Source organism: Arabidopsis thaliana (genome assembly GCF_000001735.4).
Source record: "Arabidopsis thaliana chromosome 1 sequence".
NCBI lineage: Eukaryota > Viridiplantae > Streptophyta > Magnoliopsida > Brassicales > Brassicaceae > Arabidopsis > Arabidopsis thaliana.
Window position 1 is genome coordinate 29,325,284 of NC_003070.9, and position 18,921 is coordinate 29,344,204.

General features: G+C 34.7%; 4 protein-coding genes across 10 annotated transcripts; all 4 read left to right on the plus strand.

Moving 5' to 3' along the window:
• The first annotated feature begins 2,231 nt into the window (after positions 1-2,231).
• SULTR1;2 (sulfate transporter 1;2) lies at positions 2,232-7,937 on the plus strand. 7 transcript variants are annotated; one of them, NM_001334809.1, is made up of 13 exons: positions 2,232-3,099; positions 4,594-4,926; positions 5,009-5,057; positions 5,144-5,351; positions 5,447-5,621; positions 5,715-5,780; positions 5,868-5,981; positions 6,086-6,202; positions 6,290-6,703; positions 6,802-6,992; positions 7,083-7,168; positions 7,262-7,338; positions 7,451-7,937. In NM_001334809.1, the coding sequence occupies exons 2-13, from the start codon at positions 4,606-4,608 to the stop codon at positions 7,592-7,594; spliced, it is 1,962 nt and encodes a 653-aa protein (NP_001321366.1). In that variant the 5' UTR covers positions 2,232-3,099; positions 4,594-4,605; the 3' UTR covers positions 7,595-7,937. The 7 variants fall into 7 exon arrangements, with proteins under 7 accessions (NP_001321366.1, NP_001321365.1, NP_565166.1 ...); NM_106449.3 differs by lacking the exon at positions 2,232-3,099 and adding an exon at positions 4,046-4,499 and having other exon boundaries at positions 7,451-7,929; NM_001334811.1 differs by lacking the exon at positions 2,232-3,099 and adding an exon at positions 4,046-4,499 and having other exon boundaries at positions 7,262-7,929.
• A 191-nt stretch (positions 7,938-8,128) lies between these two features.
• Positions 8,129-11,201, plus strand: AT1G78010 (tRNA modification GTPase). The gene is made up of 10 exons (NM_106450.4): positions 8,129-8,423; positions 8,526-8,845; positions 9,059-9,197; positions 9,395-9,516; positions 9,624-9,827; positions 9,918-9,977; positions 10,096-10,234; positions 10,314-10,432; positions 10,523-10,735; positions 10,820-11,201. The coding sequence occupies exons 1-10, from the start codon at positions 8,252-8,254 to the stop codon at positions 11,012-11,014; spliced, it is 1,683 nt and encodes a 560-aa protein (NP_177924.3). The 5' UTR covers positions 8,129-8,251; the 3' UTR covers positions 11,015-11,201.
• Positions 11,202-13,246: 2,045 nt separating this feature from the next.
• On the plus strand, positions 13,247-14,477 carry AT1G78020 (senescence-associated family protein, putative (DUF581)). The gene is made up of 2 exons (NM_106451.3): positions 13,247-13,832; positions 14,049-14,477. Exons 1-2 carry the CDS (start codon positions 13,504-13,506, stop codon positions 14,206-14,208), a joined length of 489 nt encoding a protein of 162 aa, NP_565167.1. The 5' UTR covers positions 13,247-13,503; the 3' UTR covers positions 14,209-14,477.
• Positions 14,478-16,873: 2,396 nt separating this feature from the next.
• On the plus strand, positions 16,874-18,541 carry AT1G78030 (uncharacterized protein; the record flags this gene model as incomplete). Its single annotated transcript, NM_001334814.1, has 6 exons — positions 16,874-16,926; positions 16,996-17,131; positions 17,677-17,767; positions 17,788-17,922; positions 18,028-18,081; positions 18,211-18,541. 6 exons carry the CDS (start codon positions 16,874-16,876, stop codon positions 18,261-18,263), a joined length of 522 nt encoding a protein of 173 aa, NP_001319400.1. The 3' UTR covers positions 18,264-18,541.
• Between the last annotated feature and the right edge of the window lie 380 nt (positions 18,542-18,921).

Consider the following 18,921-nt stretch of genomic DNA (forward strand, 5'->3'; position numbering starts at 1 on the left):
CGCCATGTTTTGGATGCATTGTGTGTTCACGAAAAAAATTAGAACCATTAGTGTTAGTAAAAAAAAAAAGACCAATTTGTGTGAATGAAGTCAGCCAAAGTGAGAAAATTTGCTTAAACTCTAAAATATATGTGTAATATTTTTTCTGTTTTCAGATTATAAAGGGGAAAGCACCCGGAAAATAGACTATAATATATCTCATTATATTAAGTTATTAACATACCAAACTTCATCGGTTAATTATTTTGACGTACGTGAACGTTATATAGTGCTTTTGGCCACACTGGTGTTCCTGTAGTTCACGATATCTGAAGAATTAATCTGTACCAAACCAATTGTTCAGTGCACCGAACGAATCTATTCACTGAGATAACGCATTATGCATGATGACCTTTATCTAAAAGGCAAATTCTACGTGTGGCCGCGTCCATCAACTGTGCCTTCAGAACTTTATTTATAAAATATAGTTATAGATTATTCTATAGAATCATGAGTTAACAAATACTAAAAACATGTGAATAAAGTTGGTTTAGATCCGAACAAAACATAACATTTCTAAGAATTTTGGTTGCTGCGTTTAAATTTAGTCATAAAGACCACTTCACATTATTTTACCTCTATAAAATACTTTAAATTAAAACTTCTTTTTGTCCCTTAACAAAAATTTAAAAATAAAATAAGAAACTACTTTTTGTCAGCGTTTGCGATGGCAAACTTATGATGTAGTATATGTTTTGATATTTTACATGCAAATGTTACATTACTTGGTACTTGATGTCGAACAACCAATCAAAATAATTTTTATAAACTTTATTCATCGGTACAAAACGATAAACTATTTAATAAATAAAAAAATCTTTATAGACGAGAGTTCTAACCAACCAAGCTAACATACTCATACGTACATAATATTGTTTTTGTCAAACATAATCGTGACTAATTTACAGATTGAAATGCATATACTATGATTAAAATTCATGTATAGAAACTGAACGGTTGACTAGATAAATATATTACCCATTTTTAGGCGGCACCTGAAAATTTTTAGTCGATTATATGCCCCCGACAAATTTGAAACGTTTGGTCTCTCATAATATAAGAAACCGATCGATTATTTTATTTTTCTGGTTGGTACGGATTTGTTCTTTTCGCAATTTCTAACATGGTTATCACAATTCTTAATCATCTTCGTTGAATGCTTCGTAGGATGTTATAGAACATTATTAATACCGGTATATATAAATAATCTTAAGTATGGTTATTTTTAAATAGAATGCATTTTTTTAATATGATCTAAAATAGCGTACAATATCTAAATATATTTATGTAAAATTGCTATAAAATAATGGTTTATAATGTCAAACGAAGATGACTAAGAATTAGCTAAGAATAAACATGCAAACGATTATGATAAATTAGTTTATCTGTATAAAATCAGCAAGTATTGTCGTTTCGAAAACTTATGGGTCAGGAGGTTCTACAATTACGAAATCTCTTTTAGTCTTAGTAATATTTATTGGTAAGTCTCACATGCAAAGCTCTACTATATACCAAACAAAACAAGCAAAAGTTTTAAAAGAAACGTTTAGATTCCTCTGTAGTCTGTGACCCAAAATTGTATATCGTTTAATGCAATAAACGTAATTAAGCTCTCGTATACTTCAAATGCCCAAATATCATTTCAAGTCAGCCTAAAACTATACCAAATTTTGAAGTTCGACCCTAAACGTATATATTTAAAAACTCAATTTCAATTTTTCACATCGTAGAAAGTTTGTGTAGCTAGAGAAACATGTTAATATATATAGTTTCGAATTCATCGGATATATATTTAAGTGTAGTTGGTCCTACATCCCAATATCCCATGATGTTTTTTTGGTAGTTCGGTTTCTCAAGTTGGTTGGTACTTGGTTCGGTTTCTCAACTTGGCCCATGATATGAAGCATATAATATGCATACATACATCTACATTTTCTTTTTTAAAGTGTTACATTCACAAATTTACAAATCGAAACTTGTTATAATATGCATACATATGCAAAACATAATGTGTTACCGACTTCAATCGTGGGTACGTATTTTTGAGATTGATGATAACGTATAATACATATCTAAACAGATTATAACAGCTGTTTAGGACATTCAGTTTAATACCCAAAAAAAAAAAAAAGAAACAACGACAAAATAGTTGACGAATATACATTTAAAAAAAAAAAATTATAGTAAGATAGTGTGTGGCTGGCCGTGAACCAACATGGAGAACAAATAGCTCGTAGCCACCAAAGCACTATCTAGCGCGTAGCGAACACGTAGTCAATGGCTAATTGTACCAAAGACGAACCTAGCCACATTATAGTCCACGTTCAAACGAGGCCCACCAGTTTCTATAAAAGTCAACTTCACCCCCCAAAAAAAACGCTCCTAACTTTTGACCTTTTCGCTTTTCTTGATTTGGAGCCAGTGGCATTGTCGTAAAATCATTTGATCTAACCGCTTTGATGTTCTTGCTTAGTTTCCATTACTTCTGTCATTATCACCTTTATATTTTTTTCTCCTAAAAAAGCCAAATATTCGTAATCACGATCTTTATCTCTTATAATTTAATGTTTATTCCAATTTAAAACATTAAATTTATAAAAGCTCAGATCTATATTTCTTTTTCCCCTCACTTTTGTTAAATAATTTTTTTTATCTCTTGTTTATCTTTCTTGAATTTTTTTCCAGTTTGAAGCAAAATCTATTTTCTCTGTAAATTTTGTACTTTTCTCACAAAATACTAGGGTTTTCGTTTTGTATTTTGATGAGAGAGTGATTCAGTGAACCGGGACATGATTCAGGTTTACTGATTTTACTGTTTTAAAACTTTAGAAAAGAATAGTGAACATGAACAATCTGGTGTTCTAAAATCTAAAAAGGGGAGGCTTTTAACTAATATCTCTCGTGTACTTTTTCTCTAATTCTTAAATCGTTCTCTCTTTTCTGTTTCTACTTTTTAAGATCCCTTTTCGCTTTAATAAATTAAAATAAATCACGTAAAAGGTCTAATTTGGAGGAAAAAGGCTAAAAAGCGAGATCGAATTCTTCTTCTTCTTTTTCCAGGTAAGTGGGTGTTTCACCTTCCAACTATCAATGGCTATGCATAACACCAATTAATTTATTTTGAAACCTCTCATTTATAGAATACACGTGCATATAATGTTTAATCATCTTCTTCTTTTTTGGTGAAAATAGTATAATACTAGTTGATTCCTTTTTCAATTGTGTTTTTGTCTATGTGTATAGATATCAGATTAATCACCCAATTTTATAACTGGCAATTATACAATAATGAATAGAACTAGGAAAATGTTGAAGAGGTATCGTCTGGTGTAGGAGTTTACGATTACAGCGTCTCTTCGATCGGTAGAATATTAATTAACTCACTATCAATCATGCATACTTGTCTACATTACAAAGTCAACACATGTGGTGCTCACTTTGGCTCCAGCAAAAACTGATTACAATATTTGTGTTTTAAAGTATATAAAAATTAGTCAGAAAAGAGAATCGTATTATTTTTTATAGCTTTTTGTGATCGAAATTGGCTTATGTGACAGAAAAACGCCGGTTAATTCCTTAGAAAAACTTAGGTTGAAAATGAATTGCGGCTAGTTTTTATAATAATCATGTCATTGTCCATCAACTTGCACAAGTTAAAGCTTTTGTCTAAAAAATGGGTGATTTAAAATGTTGGTTTAATGCATTCTAATGAACAAGTCAATATGCTGGTATTGACAGAACATCTACATAGAGTTTGGACAAGAGATCAAGTCCCAATTAGAACCACCAAAAAAGAACATATGAATTAGGTTTTATATAATAGCCTTTTAGGTATTCTTTCCAAATTTCTGTTCAGTTAGGTTTGTTTTCTAAGTTTTCTTAAGTCCTTTTCTAAAGTTTATGTCCAACCCAAAACGATGATAAAAAAATCCAGAAATCAAATGTTAATTAATAAGGTTCTCTTCGTCTACTCTTAGCTAAAATTAAATTATTTTATAAAAAAAAAAACGAAAGGATATGATTAACGTTAGTTCTTCCTCGTTTATTGAGGGATAACTGTTGCATTTTTAAAAAATCTCACTATGTGCCACGTGGCTATTCTGGTCAACTATCTCTCCTTATAGCAAAAAAGTAAACGAGATCATTGAATTGAGATTGTTTTCAGTATTGCACACAAAGTTTGCCACAGAAACCATTGACTTAATTTGTTTAAACTTTAATGTCGATCAACGCCAATTAAAAATTGCATCTTTTCTAGTTAGACTTTTTTCAATGTTCTTAATGTACTTGGTCTCTTAGTAATCCAGATTCATCAAATTGTATATGACCACCACTCTCTTATCATTAAATTAAAACAAAACTATCCTAAACTTTCGTTATAAATAAGCTTCATCAATGTTGCTCCAAAATTCACACTTAAAAGTCATCTTTCAACCCAATTATCTCTATCCTTTCTCCTGGTTCGATACCATTACTCCATCCACACAATTTATATAATCTCAAAAACTTGCAAAGTAAAGTACTAATCTAAGTAGTCTCCTGTTCTGTTTGCAGAGTTACATAGCTATGTCGTCAAGAGCTCACCCTGTGGACGGAAGTCCGGCGACGGACGGTGGACATGTTCCGATGAAACCTTCACCCACTCGGCATAAAGTTGGAATCCCACCAAAGCAAAACATGTTCAAGGATTTCATGTACACATTCAAAGAAACTTTCTTTCATGATGATCCTCTTAGGGATTTTAAGGATCAGCCTAAGTCTAAGCAGTTTATGCTCGGTCTCCAATCCGTCTTCCCGGTCTTCGATTGGGGACGTAACTACACTTTCAAGAAGTTCCGAGGTGATCTCATCTCCGGTTTAACCATTGCAAGTCTCTGCATTCCTCAGGTGAAAAACCTAAACTCAAGTACTTGTATCACAAGTTATCTGTACTTGCTTGTTTCTTATGTATATTCCTTGATGATTTCAGGATATTGGATACGCTAAGTTGGCGAATCTTGATCCCAAATACGGTTTATGTAAGTTTGATTTTGACATGCTCACACTTGATTGACCTCATTTGATAAAACATTGGATACTCAAAATATGTTTCTTGATGTTACAGATTCGAGTTTTGTTCCTCCATTGGTGTATGCTTGTATGGGAAGTTCTAGGGATATAGCAATAGGACCTGTCGCTGTGGTTTCGCTGTTGCTAGGCACATTGCTTCGAGCTGAGATTGATCCAAACACAAGTCCAGATGAATATCTCCGCCTTGCCTTCACTGCTACGTTTTTCGCCGGTATAACCGAAGCAGCCCTTGGATTCTTCAGGTAAAAAATTGATCTCTTATCTATTAACAATTTCTTCCTTCTTTCATGGTTGAAAAGGCTCTCAAAATGTTCATCTTCTTCCTTACTACTCTCAGATTAGGATTCTTGATCGATTTCCTTTCCCACGCGGCTGTGGTTGGCTTCATGGGCGGCGCAGCCATCACTATCGCTCTTCAGCAGCTTAAAGGCTTCCTCGGGATCAAGAAATTCACCAAGAAAACTGATATTATTTCTGTTCTTGAATCCGTTTTCAAAGCAGCTCATCACGGCGTAAGAACCCTTTACGCTGATACAAACACTTTGTTTCTTGATTCCTCCATTGGGTAAATCTCTTTACTAATTCATATAAATTTGGCTATGCAGTGGAATTGGCAGACTATACTCATTGGTGCATCATTCTTGACCTTCCTTCTCACGTCTAAGATCATTGTAAGACATATATCTATTAACAAAACATCTAAGTTTATTCTTTGTTTAGATCTGTTTCTGACCTCTCTTGACTTGATGCTGAAACAGGGGAAGAAGAGCAAGAAACTATTCTGGGTACCAGCTATTGCGCCATTGATATCAGTTATCGTTTCCACCTTCTTTGTCTACATAACCCGAGCCGACAAACAAGGAGTCCAAATCGTAAGATCTCAACTCCCTCTAACTAGTTTCTTGCGTTTCAAACAATTTGTCGTTGTGGTAATACCTAATATGATTCTTTTTTCTTTTCTTTTTTATGAATAAAGGTGAAACACCTTGACCAAGGAATCAACCCTTCCTCGTTCCATCTAATCTACTTCACTGGTGATAACCTTGCTAAGGGCATCCGCATCGGTGTAGTCGCTGGCATGGTCGCTTTAACAGTAAGTACAAACCAATGACTCATACTTCAATCTCTCTTAAACGAAAGTTCCTCATTGAAACCCGAATATTTCAATCTGTTTTCGCAGGAAGCTGTAGCGATTGGAAGAACCTTTGCTGCAATGAAAGACTACCAAATCGACGGTAACAAAGAGATGGTAGCATTAGGTATGATGAACGTAGTTGGATCGATGTCTTCTTGCTACGTAGCTACCGGATCTTTCTCAAGATCAGCTGTCAATTTCATGGCTGGATGTCAAACAGCGGTTTCAAACATCATAATGTCAATTGTTGTTCTCTTGACATTGCTCTTCCTTACTCCTCTCTTCAAGTACACTCCAAACGCCATCCTCGCAGCTATCATCATCAACGCTGTGATTCCTTTGATCGATATCCAAGCTGCTATTTTGATCTTCAAGGTTGATAAGCTCGATTTCATCGCCTGTATTGGAGCATTCTTTGGCGTCATCTTTGTTTCTGTTGAGATCGGACTTCTTATTGCCGTAAGTCTCAAGAAAACTAAACCCTCTATATATAGCTGCAATAATGATGAATCTAATTCACTTCTAATCTTAATTTGCTAATGTTTGTATGTGTACAGGTCTCGATCTCGTTTGCTAAGATCCTCTTGCAAGTAACAAGACCTAGAACTGCAGTTCTCGGAAATATTCCAAGAACTTCGGTTTACAGAAATATTCAACAGTATCCTGAAGCCACTATGGTTCCAGGGGTTCTTACTATTCGTGTTGACTCCGCCATTTACTTCTCCAACTCAAATTATGTTAGAGAAAGGTAAAAACCCTATACAAAAGTTTAATATTAACCAAGATCTGTTACTTGGTTGACAAGAAATTTAAATCGAAAACCCTTTTTCATTTACAGGATCCAGAGATGGCTACATGAGGAAGAAGAAAAGGTAAAAGCAGCAAGCCTACCTAGGATTCAGTTTCTCATCATCGAAATGTCACGTAAGTTAAACTTCACTCCCAATTTCTATATATATATTCCTTCTTAATTTTTTTCTCATAACACAAAGATTAACGAACACCATTATTTTTCAGCTGTTACGGACATCGATACAAGTGGTATTCACGCATTAGAAGACTTATACAAGTCTCTCCAGAAAAGAGACATTCAGGTACATACATATATACACACATACTGAATTCTTTAAGGATTATAATCTAAGCACTCAAAGTGAATTAGTTGAAGAAGATTTACCTGACTCTGTGTTTTGTGATGATAAACAGTTGATTCTGGCGAATCCTGGACCGTTGGTGATAGGCAAGCTACACTTGTCGCACTTTGCCGACATGTTAGGACAAGACAATATCTATCTAACGGTGGCTGATGCCGTCGAGGCTTGCTGTCCAAAACTCTCCAACGAGGTCTGAAATTTACAAGAAAGAAGAAGAAGAAGAAAATGAAGATAATGACGAAGAAGAAGAAAGATATGCTCTTTTAAATGTTGTAACAGTAGAGTTAAGAAAGTGATTGTATTTCTTTGGACCCTTTCTTTATGATTCTTCTATCACACCAAGGGGTCAAGTGTAAAGTTGACTACTTTTTATAAATTAAGATTTTTCTATGAAATCAAGTTTAAAACCCCAAAATGTATCCAATGTAGAGATCTATATATCTCTGGAAATAGATTGGTTAAACCAAATGGGAACTCAATAATGTGACAAGTTGGAGTTTAAAATGCATTGATATTTTTAGTAGATTAGATATGATCTTTATCCATATGTTGAAAAATGAAAAGATGATCCTATCCTTAGAGCACTAAATCAATTTGATATGAACGTGGACCAAAAACAAAGCAAGATTCATTTATGAGTGGAGTAACACTGTAGCTTCCTTTTTCTCTTAACTTGTCTACTAGCGCAATGCACTGCGATTTTACAAGTCCTTTTTAGTTATTGGGCTTTATCGGATAAAAGCCCAAACCATGTTTATTCACAATGACCCATTTCTTTGTGAAAAACTAAAAACGCTGCGTTTTGATTTTATCTCTTCGTCGGCGTTATCCCTGAGTTTAGGTTGCAGTGTCAATGGTGAGTCTCCTCTGCTTCCGTTCAGTCGGCGTTTATCTTCTCCGACAAGCTACGCCGATTATAACCCGAGGCGGAAGAATCTCGAGACCCATCTCTAAAAATCTCTGCTTTGTTTTATTCTCTTCGTCTCCTAAAACCTCTCTTCTTAAACCTCGCGCTCAGTCATCAGGTTATAAGAGCTATAGAAACGATTCCTTAGGTTTCTAATATGACCTCAAACCTATTCCTAATGGGTTTTTTTCTTTCTTTCTTTTCATTGTGATTGTTGCAGAGAACAATTCTCTTGTGTTTAAAGGCGATGAGCGTGTGGTGGGTCTTGTGGGCAAGGTAGTAGACGATGCATTCGATAAAGTTGATAGGTTTCAGAGCTCAAGTACTATTGTGGCGATCGTAACGCCGATTGGTGGACCACCTGGTGCGGTGGGAATTGTGCGGTTGTCAGGTCCTAAGGCTGTGGAAGTTGCTAGAAGAGTCTTTCGTTCTGCTAAGAAAACGAAGAAGAAGGAGTCTGATTCGGATACGTGGCGGCCCAAGAGTCATTTTGTGGAGTATGGAGCTGTTGTTGATTCAAATGGCAATGTTGTTGACGAGGTAGATTTGAAAAAGTTCTTAACTTTGACGCTAATTTACACTTCTCTGTTTCGATTTCTTCGTAATCGAATTACTGGCTTTATGCTTAGATCATGATTTTTAACGGGGAAAGGATTTGAATTTATTTGACATTGCTACTGTTATAAACGTTTGGTTAGATGGATTATGGATTTTCAAAGTGTCTTTGATTATTGAAGTGTGACTGCTTGTTAGGTTTTAGCTGTGCCTATGTTGGCTCCTCGGTCATACACTCGTGAAGATGTAGTTGAGCTCCAATGTCACGGGAGCGAAGTTTGTCTGCGGCGTGTTTTGAGGACATGTGTTGAAGCTGGAGCACGATTAGCAGAACCAGGTCAGAGACTCAAATTCCTTCTGTAGATTTGGTTATTGGGTTTCTTTGCCTATGTATCAATTAATCTGTGAGATTTAACTATAAGATTAGTAAAATCAGGTTCTTTGATCGATGTTTGACTTTATCTATGAGTTTTAGCTATAGATTCTGAATCATTTTTTTTTGCTTTATTTTGGCTGGATTTGTGGTGCATTCAGGAGAGTTCACACTTCGTGCCTTTCTAAATGGGCGTTTAGACCTTTCGCAAGCTGAAAATGTCGAAAAACTTATTTCGGCCAAGTCTTCTGCTGCCGCAGATGCTGCTTTGGAAGGGATTCAGGTATTCATTTTGCAATTCTTTATGATAAATCGTGTCTAATAATAGCTTGATGTGGCTTGTCTGAGATCATTGTTATAACTTCTAGTCGTTCTCTACCTTTTGTTTAGGGAGGTTTTTCATCTTTGGTCAAATCCTTAAGAGCACAATGCATTGAGCTCCTCACTGAAATTGAAGCTCGTTTAGACTTTGAGGACGAGATGCCACCATTGGATATAGAGTCAGTTATTAACAAAATAACCAGCATGTCTCAAGACGTAGAAAGTGCATTAGATACAGCAAACTATGACAAGCTTCTTCAAAGCGGATTGCAGGTAAAATTTAAGAATAGTATTCATTCTTCTCGTTCATGTTTAAAAGAAGGGCATACGTTTTAATATGTCTTCCTTATTGAAATGTTGCAGATAGCTATTGTTGGACGTCCCAATGTCGGGAAATCAAGTCTTCTAAATGCCTGGAGCAAAGTATGGAAACAAAATGATCTTTATTTTTTGTTTTGTAAAAAACTGAAAGTTGCAATCTTTAAGTCTATTTATTCAAATAGAGTCACATTTCCACGGGTGCTTTAATTTTAGCGTGCAGAGTGAGAGAGCCATTGTTACAGAAGTTGCTGGAACTACTCGAGACGTTGTGGAAGCTAATGTTACAGTCCGCGGCGTGCCTATCACACTTCTTGACACTGCTGGTATCAGAGAAACCAATGACATTGTCGAAAAAATAGGTCAGTATTCGACTACAAAGCATAATCTTTGCCAAAGCTTAGATCTTGAGAGAGATTTTGATTATTTTTTTGTTTGCAGGAGTTGAAAGATCAGAAACAGCTGCTAAGGTTGCTGATGTCATAATCATGGCTGTGAGTGCTGTCGAAGGCTGGACTGAAGAAGACACTGAGCTTCTACGTAAGATCCAATCAGACAAGGTAGGTGGTCTTTGATAGTCACTTTTTCTCTATTTTTCCCTAATAGTCTCATTTTATGACCTTTTTGGGGGTCTCCTTTATTTGAAACAGCCTATGATTCTGGTGATGAACAAAATTGACTGTGCTCCTCCTGGTAGCTGTGATCAACTAGAAGATCAGAGGAAAAAGGAAGAAGTTTTCCATAAGTCTGTCTTCACTTCTGCTGTAACTGGTCAAGGAATTGAAGAGCTTGAAGATGCAATATTGGAGATTCTTGGTCTTGATCGTGTCCCCACTGGAGGACATCAATGGACTGTGAATCAGGTCTGTCTCAATTCTACCTGTTATTCTGTTTCTGTCCATTAACTTTTGACTGTTGCATTTATATCCTCTTTGTGTGTTTATCAGAGACAATGCGAGCAATTGGTGCGGACGAAAGAAGCGCTAGTGAGGCTGAGAGAAGCTATCGAAGACGAGATTCCGATTGATTTCTGGACGATCGAGCTTAGAGAAGCTGCTTTATCTCTTGCTCAAATCAGTGGTCAAGATGTCTCTGAAGAGGTTTTATCTTCCATTTTTGCTAAGTTTTGCATTGGTAAATAAACAGTTGCCACTTAATTAAACCCCAAACAAATCATAAGTGTCTTATTAACCCTTTTTCACATACATTGAAGTTTGTTTTTGTGTGTTTATTGTATCATCGACGTACATACATAAATGATTAGATTCAACATACACATACCTGATTATATGTATCAATGCACTTTGTATATGACAAGAAGGTATTTTTTGGTCCTTGTAAATTTATAACAAAAAATGTCAAAAAGGCAATAATGAAAGCGAATAATGAAAAAGAACCTCTCCCGACCAAAAAATAATAATGAAGTGTGTGGACCAGATGTTGAAGCCCACTAGTGGGAAAATGGGCCCGCTAGTGAAAGAGAAAAGGGCCCACTATCAATTTCCGAAGTTGATATTTGGAAGTTGGGACCAATTACGTTTGGTTACTGTAGAATAATATATAACCTTTTTTGTTATTGTGTCCAAAACATGAACGAATCAGAGAGTCGAGAAAATTAAATAAATTTTAACGTCTCTTCACTTTTTTGACTCACCTGTGTCCACTTGTCTTCTCAATCATACCAAATCATCTACTACATACCAAATTCCACGTCAGCTTCAGTTTTCATTGTCATATTTGTCATTTAATTCAAAAAGAAAATTGACACAATAATTTAACGGTTCCAAAAGTTATATGTGATGTTTTCAAATTCTAGTCACTAAATTTATCCTCCAAGCATAATCAAATGAAATTTGTTAAAAAATAAAAAAAAGCATAATCAAATGAATACTAACGTATTTGTGTGTTTGTGTATTGTTGATGCTTGGATCGAATAATTTATATAAAAAAGAATTCAGGGAAAAACGAAAAGTTTTTTATTAAACGAGTTTAGAGTTCAGAGTTCGGCGATTGCAAGAAGATAATTACAAAGACGAACAGAATGTTCGAACAAGATGTAAACCGATACGTTTGAGCTGAACTAAAGATGCCGAGCAAAAGTGATCGGTCAAAATGCTCGGTTACGAAGCTTTGTGAAGAAGGTGAAGTAAAAATTTCATGTTGCATTCAATAATTTAACTCTTACTTCAGTTTTCAATTAATTCTGTTCAAAGTTCCCACCGTCACATTGTAAGGAAAAGAAGTAAAAGAAACTTATACTAGTATTTATTTAATGAGGAAATGTCTTGGAGACCTACGATGTTGAGACTTGAGACCGACCATTTTGGTATAATGTGCCACTCTGTAAAATCTTTAATTTTTCTGTGTTAAAGAGGTCACAATGCACCAATCAGCATAAGCTTTTGTTGTGATTTTCAATCAGAAAAAAAAAATATAAGGAACCAAGAGCTTTTGGCCCAAGTATCTTCCCCATGACAAAAATATACTCTTAATTTGTTGGCATTAAATTCATAAGGTTAAAATGTTGAAATTTGGTGAGAGATGATGTGAAGAGGAGAAACGAGAGAAGGGCTCTATAAAATTGCAAAGGCCAAATTGAAGTACAAATTGTTGTCATTTGTGAAGAAGGTGGTCCATTCTTTTGGTAGCCCAGACGTTAGGAACCAAATAACAACATAATTTTCTATTTATTTTCATCTATTTTTATTTTGGAAAATGAGTTTTCTTGTAATAATAATTATTGTTTTATTTTTGGACTTTACTTTCATGAAAGAAAACGACTGGGTGGAGAAATGGACAATTAATTCTTGGGGGCAACTATCGTATGATGTGGAAAGTTAATTATTGTTAATTTAGTGGGTCCATTGGGCCTAACGGGCCCTTCTTGAATGATTTTATGAGAATTTTCTACTGTAAGATATTGTAAGACACTGTAACTTTAATGAATGGGGGATATACGATGTTTTTTTTTTATTTTAACAATCCATCGTTTTATACACATGTTTCGAAGTTCACAAACTTCGCAGACAAACTAGGTTTGAAATTTTTTAACTAATATTCCAAGTTTTTGTTTGTTTTATTAACCTTTCCGTCTATAAAAGAATTAAGAGAAAAGAACCATAAAATTAATGAATCTACTTAGCAATATTCTAAGATTTGCTGTCTTTAAATAATGAAACAAAGCTTAAGAAAATAAGATTCTTAATATTTAAAAAAATACTATGAAATTTGGACAGAATTGCTGAGTTTTCTTATTTATGTACAAACACCACTAAGTAATATGTATCATTAGCTTATGTATTTTTACCAAGTTTGAGAGGACCATACAACTAATATTATCACGAATTCTATTATTGCATATTGCAAAGTACAAACAGAATTAATGCAAAAATGTTCTTTTTAAAATAAATGTCAAGAATCATGACGTGGCATAATCGTGACGATAACATAACTTTGATCAGAAATACTCAACGGTCTAGATTGAGTCCTGAGTTTATGGTTCTTCTTTATCTTCCATGTCTCTTCTCCTTCCTCACTCCCCTCTTCCCTCTCTTTATCTCTCTCAAGATTTGCTCTGTCCAGAGCTCCAAATTTCAAGAACATAAACACTACACACAAAACACTGAATACGATGTTGCTTGGAAAGAGACAACGACCACCGATCAACAGAACCACAAGTCTATCGGAGATAAAGTTCGATCTAAACCTTCCCAGCGAGTCAGAGCCATCAAATCAACAGAAGCCAACCGTTGCGAGCCCGTACGGTTCCAACGGTCAAGCTGTAACAGCAGCCGTTGATCAAAACCGTGGGTTCTTAGATCAACGGCTCTTATCCATGGTCACACCGAGAGGTAACCTGAGGAGACACTCAGGCGATTTCTCCGACGCTGGACATTTCTTGAGATCTTGCGCACTTTGTGAACGCCTTCTTGTTCCTGGCCGCGACATCTATATGTATAGGTATTATATATAATCAAGTTTTGATCATAGTAAAAAAATTTAGACCTTACGTAACTTTCATATTTTGATGATGAACCACTTTTTTAATGATTTAATTGTTTCTTGAAAGTCGGATTTGGCTTATTTGAATGATTTATGATAGTTACTTAATTTGTAGTTTGTAGTTGGAGTATTATTGGATGATTAGTGATGAATTTTGTGTGATTAAAATGGCAGGGGAGATAAGGCTTTTTGTAGCTCAGAGTGCAGGCAAGAGCAAATGGCACAAGATGAGAGGAAAGAGAAAGGTAAATCGGCGGCACCGGCGAAAGAACCGGCGGTGACAGCTCCCGCGAGAGCGAAACCCGGCAAAGGGAGAGCTGCAGCCGCCGTGTAATCCCCATTTTCATATACATTTTAGCTATATATATGTGTGGTTTGCTATGTGTTTGTATATGATTATGATGGGTAATACATATATAAAGCATTAAGCGTTAATTAACCGTGATTAACTGTGTTAATCACCCTCGTGTTGTGGTGAAATTAGATGATTTTCGAGGGTTAAATTTTACAAGTTTTGATCTATTTGAAATAAAATCAAATGTATTATATATATGTAAGACTTGTGTTTGTTAAGTACTTAATGAGAAAAATTAAGATTACGAATTTGCATTGAATTTATGTGGGCGAGGTTTCATTTTAGCCTTTTAGGAGATTGGAGCAAGATATTTAGAATCAACGATAAAAACAAATTAAATTGTATCATATGTTTTATAACGTCGTAGATTACGAAGAAATAAATAGAAGCGTAATTGGTTAATTGATTATAGGAATAGTTTTTCAAAGTTTAAGTGATTTTTTAAAAATTCAAACATTAAACTTTCGTTTATGATAGTGGAGAATTCATTCCAATTTTTCAATCTCAGGTCAACTAAAGTTGATGTATAAGTTTGTACTGGCTGTAGCATTAATGTACATTTATACACAAATGTATATCAATATACATACGGTTTTCGTATATACCTATAAATTTTTATTATCATATGTAAATTTAATTAAAATAGACATGGTACGGTTAATTAGAATACGATGCTGATCGAGTCAGGAATCTAATGCCTAATCAGCATGGGTCCCAGTATCCACCAATCAGAAAAAATAATAGATTCTTTTTCTTTTCTTTGTTGTCTTTAAAGTTCGTTACAGTTTCGACAGATTCCTAATGACAATTTTGTGTGTTTCCTTCCTTTTGTTAAAATAAAATATTTTGGAAATTTTTCGTTTTTATTTCTAACGAGATGATTAACGCAACATTTTTACATTCTGTAGAATGGTGTATCTAAGGAAGTCTTAAGTTTATATTAGCTTAAATAAAATAAAGTCCACATGTGCATAAGTTGTATTTTGTAGAACAAATTCTCTAGTATTTTGTTAGATTTTACCATGACAAAATTCTTCATAGTATCTTCTACTAAAGTGTGAAAACAGAAAATTCTACGTATTAACAATATATGTACAGTATATGATATTATATCACAAATAGATTGCTTTGTGAATAAGTTTTGTAGTAGCAAGTTGATATTAAACATTATAAACGTAGTAAGTGAGTAATAGAATAGTATACCACTTGGCCAAATTGGCATGTGTCCGCATCAAATTTGGCCAACTATCTGAATTCTAACGTCTATTTAATCTCTCCAACCTAGCATCCACGCTCCTTAATTATTGTTTTACGAAACAAAAGCTGTATAATTATATGTTTTTTTTTAACTAAAAGCTCCAATATTTAAAGCAAGTCCAAAATATAAGATTATTGGCATCTTTCTCGATCAAATAAGATGGTAAGAAACTGAGAATAATAGCATGCTTTTATCTAGTATTTATTTGATAGTTTATTGAAGTTAAGAAGAAAAAAAACCCCAATAATCAGCACAAAAGACCATTATTATATATTCCACGTATACATATTTCAAATTATTCACTTTATTAAAGACAGTTCTCCAATACAAGTTTTAACGTTTAACATTTGTGTTTCTAATCTAAGCTTTCTGAAGGAGATTAACAAGCTAAGTATGCATGTTTTCACAAAATGATCATATGGCTAAAGAGAAGTATGAGCTAACAACTCGAAAAAAGTGTTGGCTGACATAGTAACAAATAGAATAGAGTTTGAGCTATATATGTGTTAATGTGTATGGTTTTTTGTTTTTTAGGAGGGGACAAGGAATAAGAAGTTGTCCCGTTACTCTATGGCTCTATTTCTAAATTTCAAAAAATAAATATTGTAAGTGTGGGGATAAGAATATTAGGAGACTAGGAGTACACGTGCAAATATGCCATCTATTAATTTATTTTTCCTAATCCAGTTGTACAATAAATGTTATGATCCTTTTTACTTCGAGTCTAATATAGGGTTTAATGATATAATACAAGGTTAAGTACACTTGAGAAAGGCTAAAAAATGTACTTTATTCAATCGCATTAGTGCGCTTATGAGTTATTAGTACACATCTACGAACGGCCGTATATTTCTTTCCGTTTGTATTAAGGCAACACAATAAAATAACACTCACGCATGTTATTTCGCCTTTATGTCAAACTTTGATTTAGTTTTATTTTTGATCTTACATTATTTATTTAGAGATTTCAGTAGTGTCGGCCCGTTTTATGAATTACGGATCGAAATGTTCCATCCAAATTAAGCAAAGACAAGTGGGAACAGCTCATGCGAGGGTCCGAATCATATAGCTTTCTAAATTGTTCATTTAATTCTTAGTTTGGACTTTAACAATAATCTCACGTATGTTTATTAAGAGTGTACATAAAACAAAACATACTCAATTGGTATCTCAATTATTTTTATTCTTGATCTGATTTAGATATTATACTTTCATAACTCCCCACTTGCTTAGGTATAAAGTCCCTCACATTTTGTTTTTTGGTATAATGCATGAATAAGAACTCCATTTTATTTTACAACCACACAAAGCACTATAGTTTTAGGATTCGTATTATAGTTTGTCTTTAGATAAGATAACAGTGCGATTTGATAGGAGTGGAGTGGGATGATTTCAAATATGCTTTCACTATTGAAAGATATGAAAGTATTTTTAACATTGTGATTTATCCATTCTATGAGCTCTAGGCCTGGGCATTCGGTTAACTCAGGTTAATCGGTTCGGTTTAGTCGGTTTTTCAGTTTTTTCGGTTCTTTAAAATTCTGCCGAATTGAACCGAATAAAAATTCGGTTCGGGTCGGTTCGGTTATAGGCTTTAAAATCAACTCCGAATTAAACCGATTTTTTTCGGTTAATTCAAACCGAGTAAGCCCAAAAACAAGATATTGGGTCAAAAAAATTGTAGAATGGGCCAAGATAAACAAAAAATTACAGTTACAAATTAATAAATGGGGCAAAACGAAAATAAACTTTAGCCCAAAATAAATAAACTTAAGCCCATTAACAATTAGGGTTCATGGTATCTTGCCGCCGCTACCCTCTTCTCTCCCTCCAGCGGATCTGCGAAGGAGACGGTGACGACAATGGCGAGGGATGAGAATATCTCCGTAACAAAATCTGCCCCTAACGTGCTACCATAGTCAACACCACATGCAATGGAGAGAATTGACTTAAAATAGCCATGGATGAGGATGATTAGGCTACTACGTTTTAATTCTCTCTAGAATAACACTGGCATGGATCGATGTCGAGGCGGAGTAAGAAGAAGAGAACAAAAGAAAAGGGATGGAGAAGGAAGAGTTATGAAAATAACGAAGGTGCAAGAAGAAGGTTGAAAGAGAAAAGAAGAAACGAGATGGAGAACAAGAAGCTATGAAGATTAGATCTAGGTTTTTTTTATCTTTTTATAGGTAGTATCTATTAACCGAGAAAACCGATCGGTTATGTCTGCCGAACCGAACCAAACCGAGAACCGAACTCCAATTATAATTTTGCCGATCGGTTTAGCCTTCCCTTCATAGTCGGTAATCGGAACCGAAAAAATCGGTTTGTTCGGTTCGGTTTGTTCGGTTTAATCCGAAATCCCAGGCCTAATGAGCTCTATCAAACTCATATCTTCCTCAACTTAAGAGTCCGAGTGATTACGCTACCGTTTTGTAAGTGGGCCGTTATTGGGCTTTGAGATTTAATGTGATTTGAGTTCAACTAGATTTAGGATTTGCGTTTACTCGATCTCTACGTTTCTCTAATAATATCCACAGCCATGAACGGAGAAAAGTCACCACCGATTACGATGACGTTTCTAAATGATAATGGTTTCTCACATTGTTTTTTTTTTCGATTTGTGTTACATATTTTCATTATCCCAAACCACCTTTTGTATTCGATTGTATCTTTGTTGCATGTTTCAAGAGCTCATCTCGATAATGGTGTCTTTGTTGCAGATTGTATCAGTCACCAAACGACGCAGCGCCCAAAGCTGATAGAAGACAAGTGATTGGTGTGAAAGAGTGTGGTGAAACTTATGTTCTGGCAGAGTATAAGCCTATATATGTTCATCAGCTCGTCCTTGTCCTTGCAACTGCTATACAGCTGGGATTGTGTATGACATTGAAGGATGTTGAATATGAAGGAAGATTAGATGGAATCTTTGTGATGTTTTGAATCTTGTTTGTAGCTTCATATAAAATTATGATTATGTAAAGTCTTATGTGTAATCAAATGTTTAACTTTTTCCTTTATTCAACAAAGGATTTGTATCGATAATATTTTACTAGTTACAGAAGCTGAAGAAGAAAGTATTGTAACAAGTTAGGGTGTCTGAAACCATAAAGGTTGTGTCTTGCTAGTTAATTTATATATAACAAAGGCTGAAACATGAACTTTTTAAGATGATTCCACTCTCGTTTGCAGCATTAGGAGACATAGTTGATAAGAAGCTTGATGAGGATTATGTAAAGGAAGAAGTTGAAATGATGATACAAGTATCTCTGCTATCCACACAAGCAGCACCGGGAGAACGACCAACGATGTCGGAAGTTGAAATTTTTAGAAACTCCTGCTTGTGCTACATAAACTGGTTTTGCAACATCATCTCCATAATATATTCTAACAGTTTGCTTTTGAGGATTGATTCAGGATCATCATCTATATCT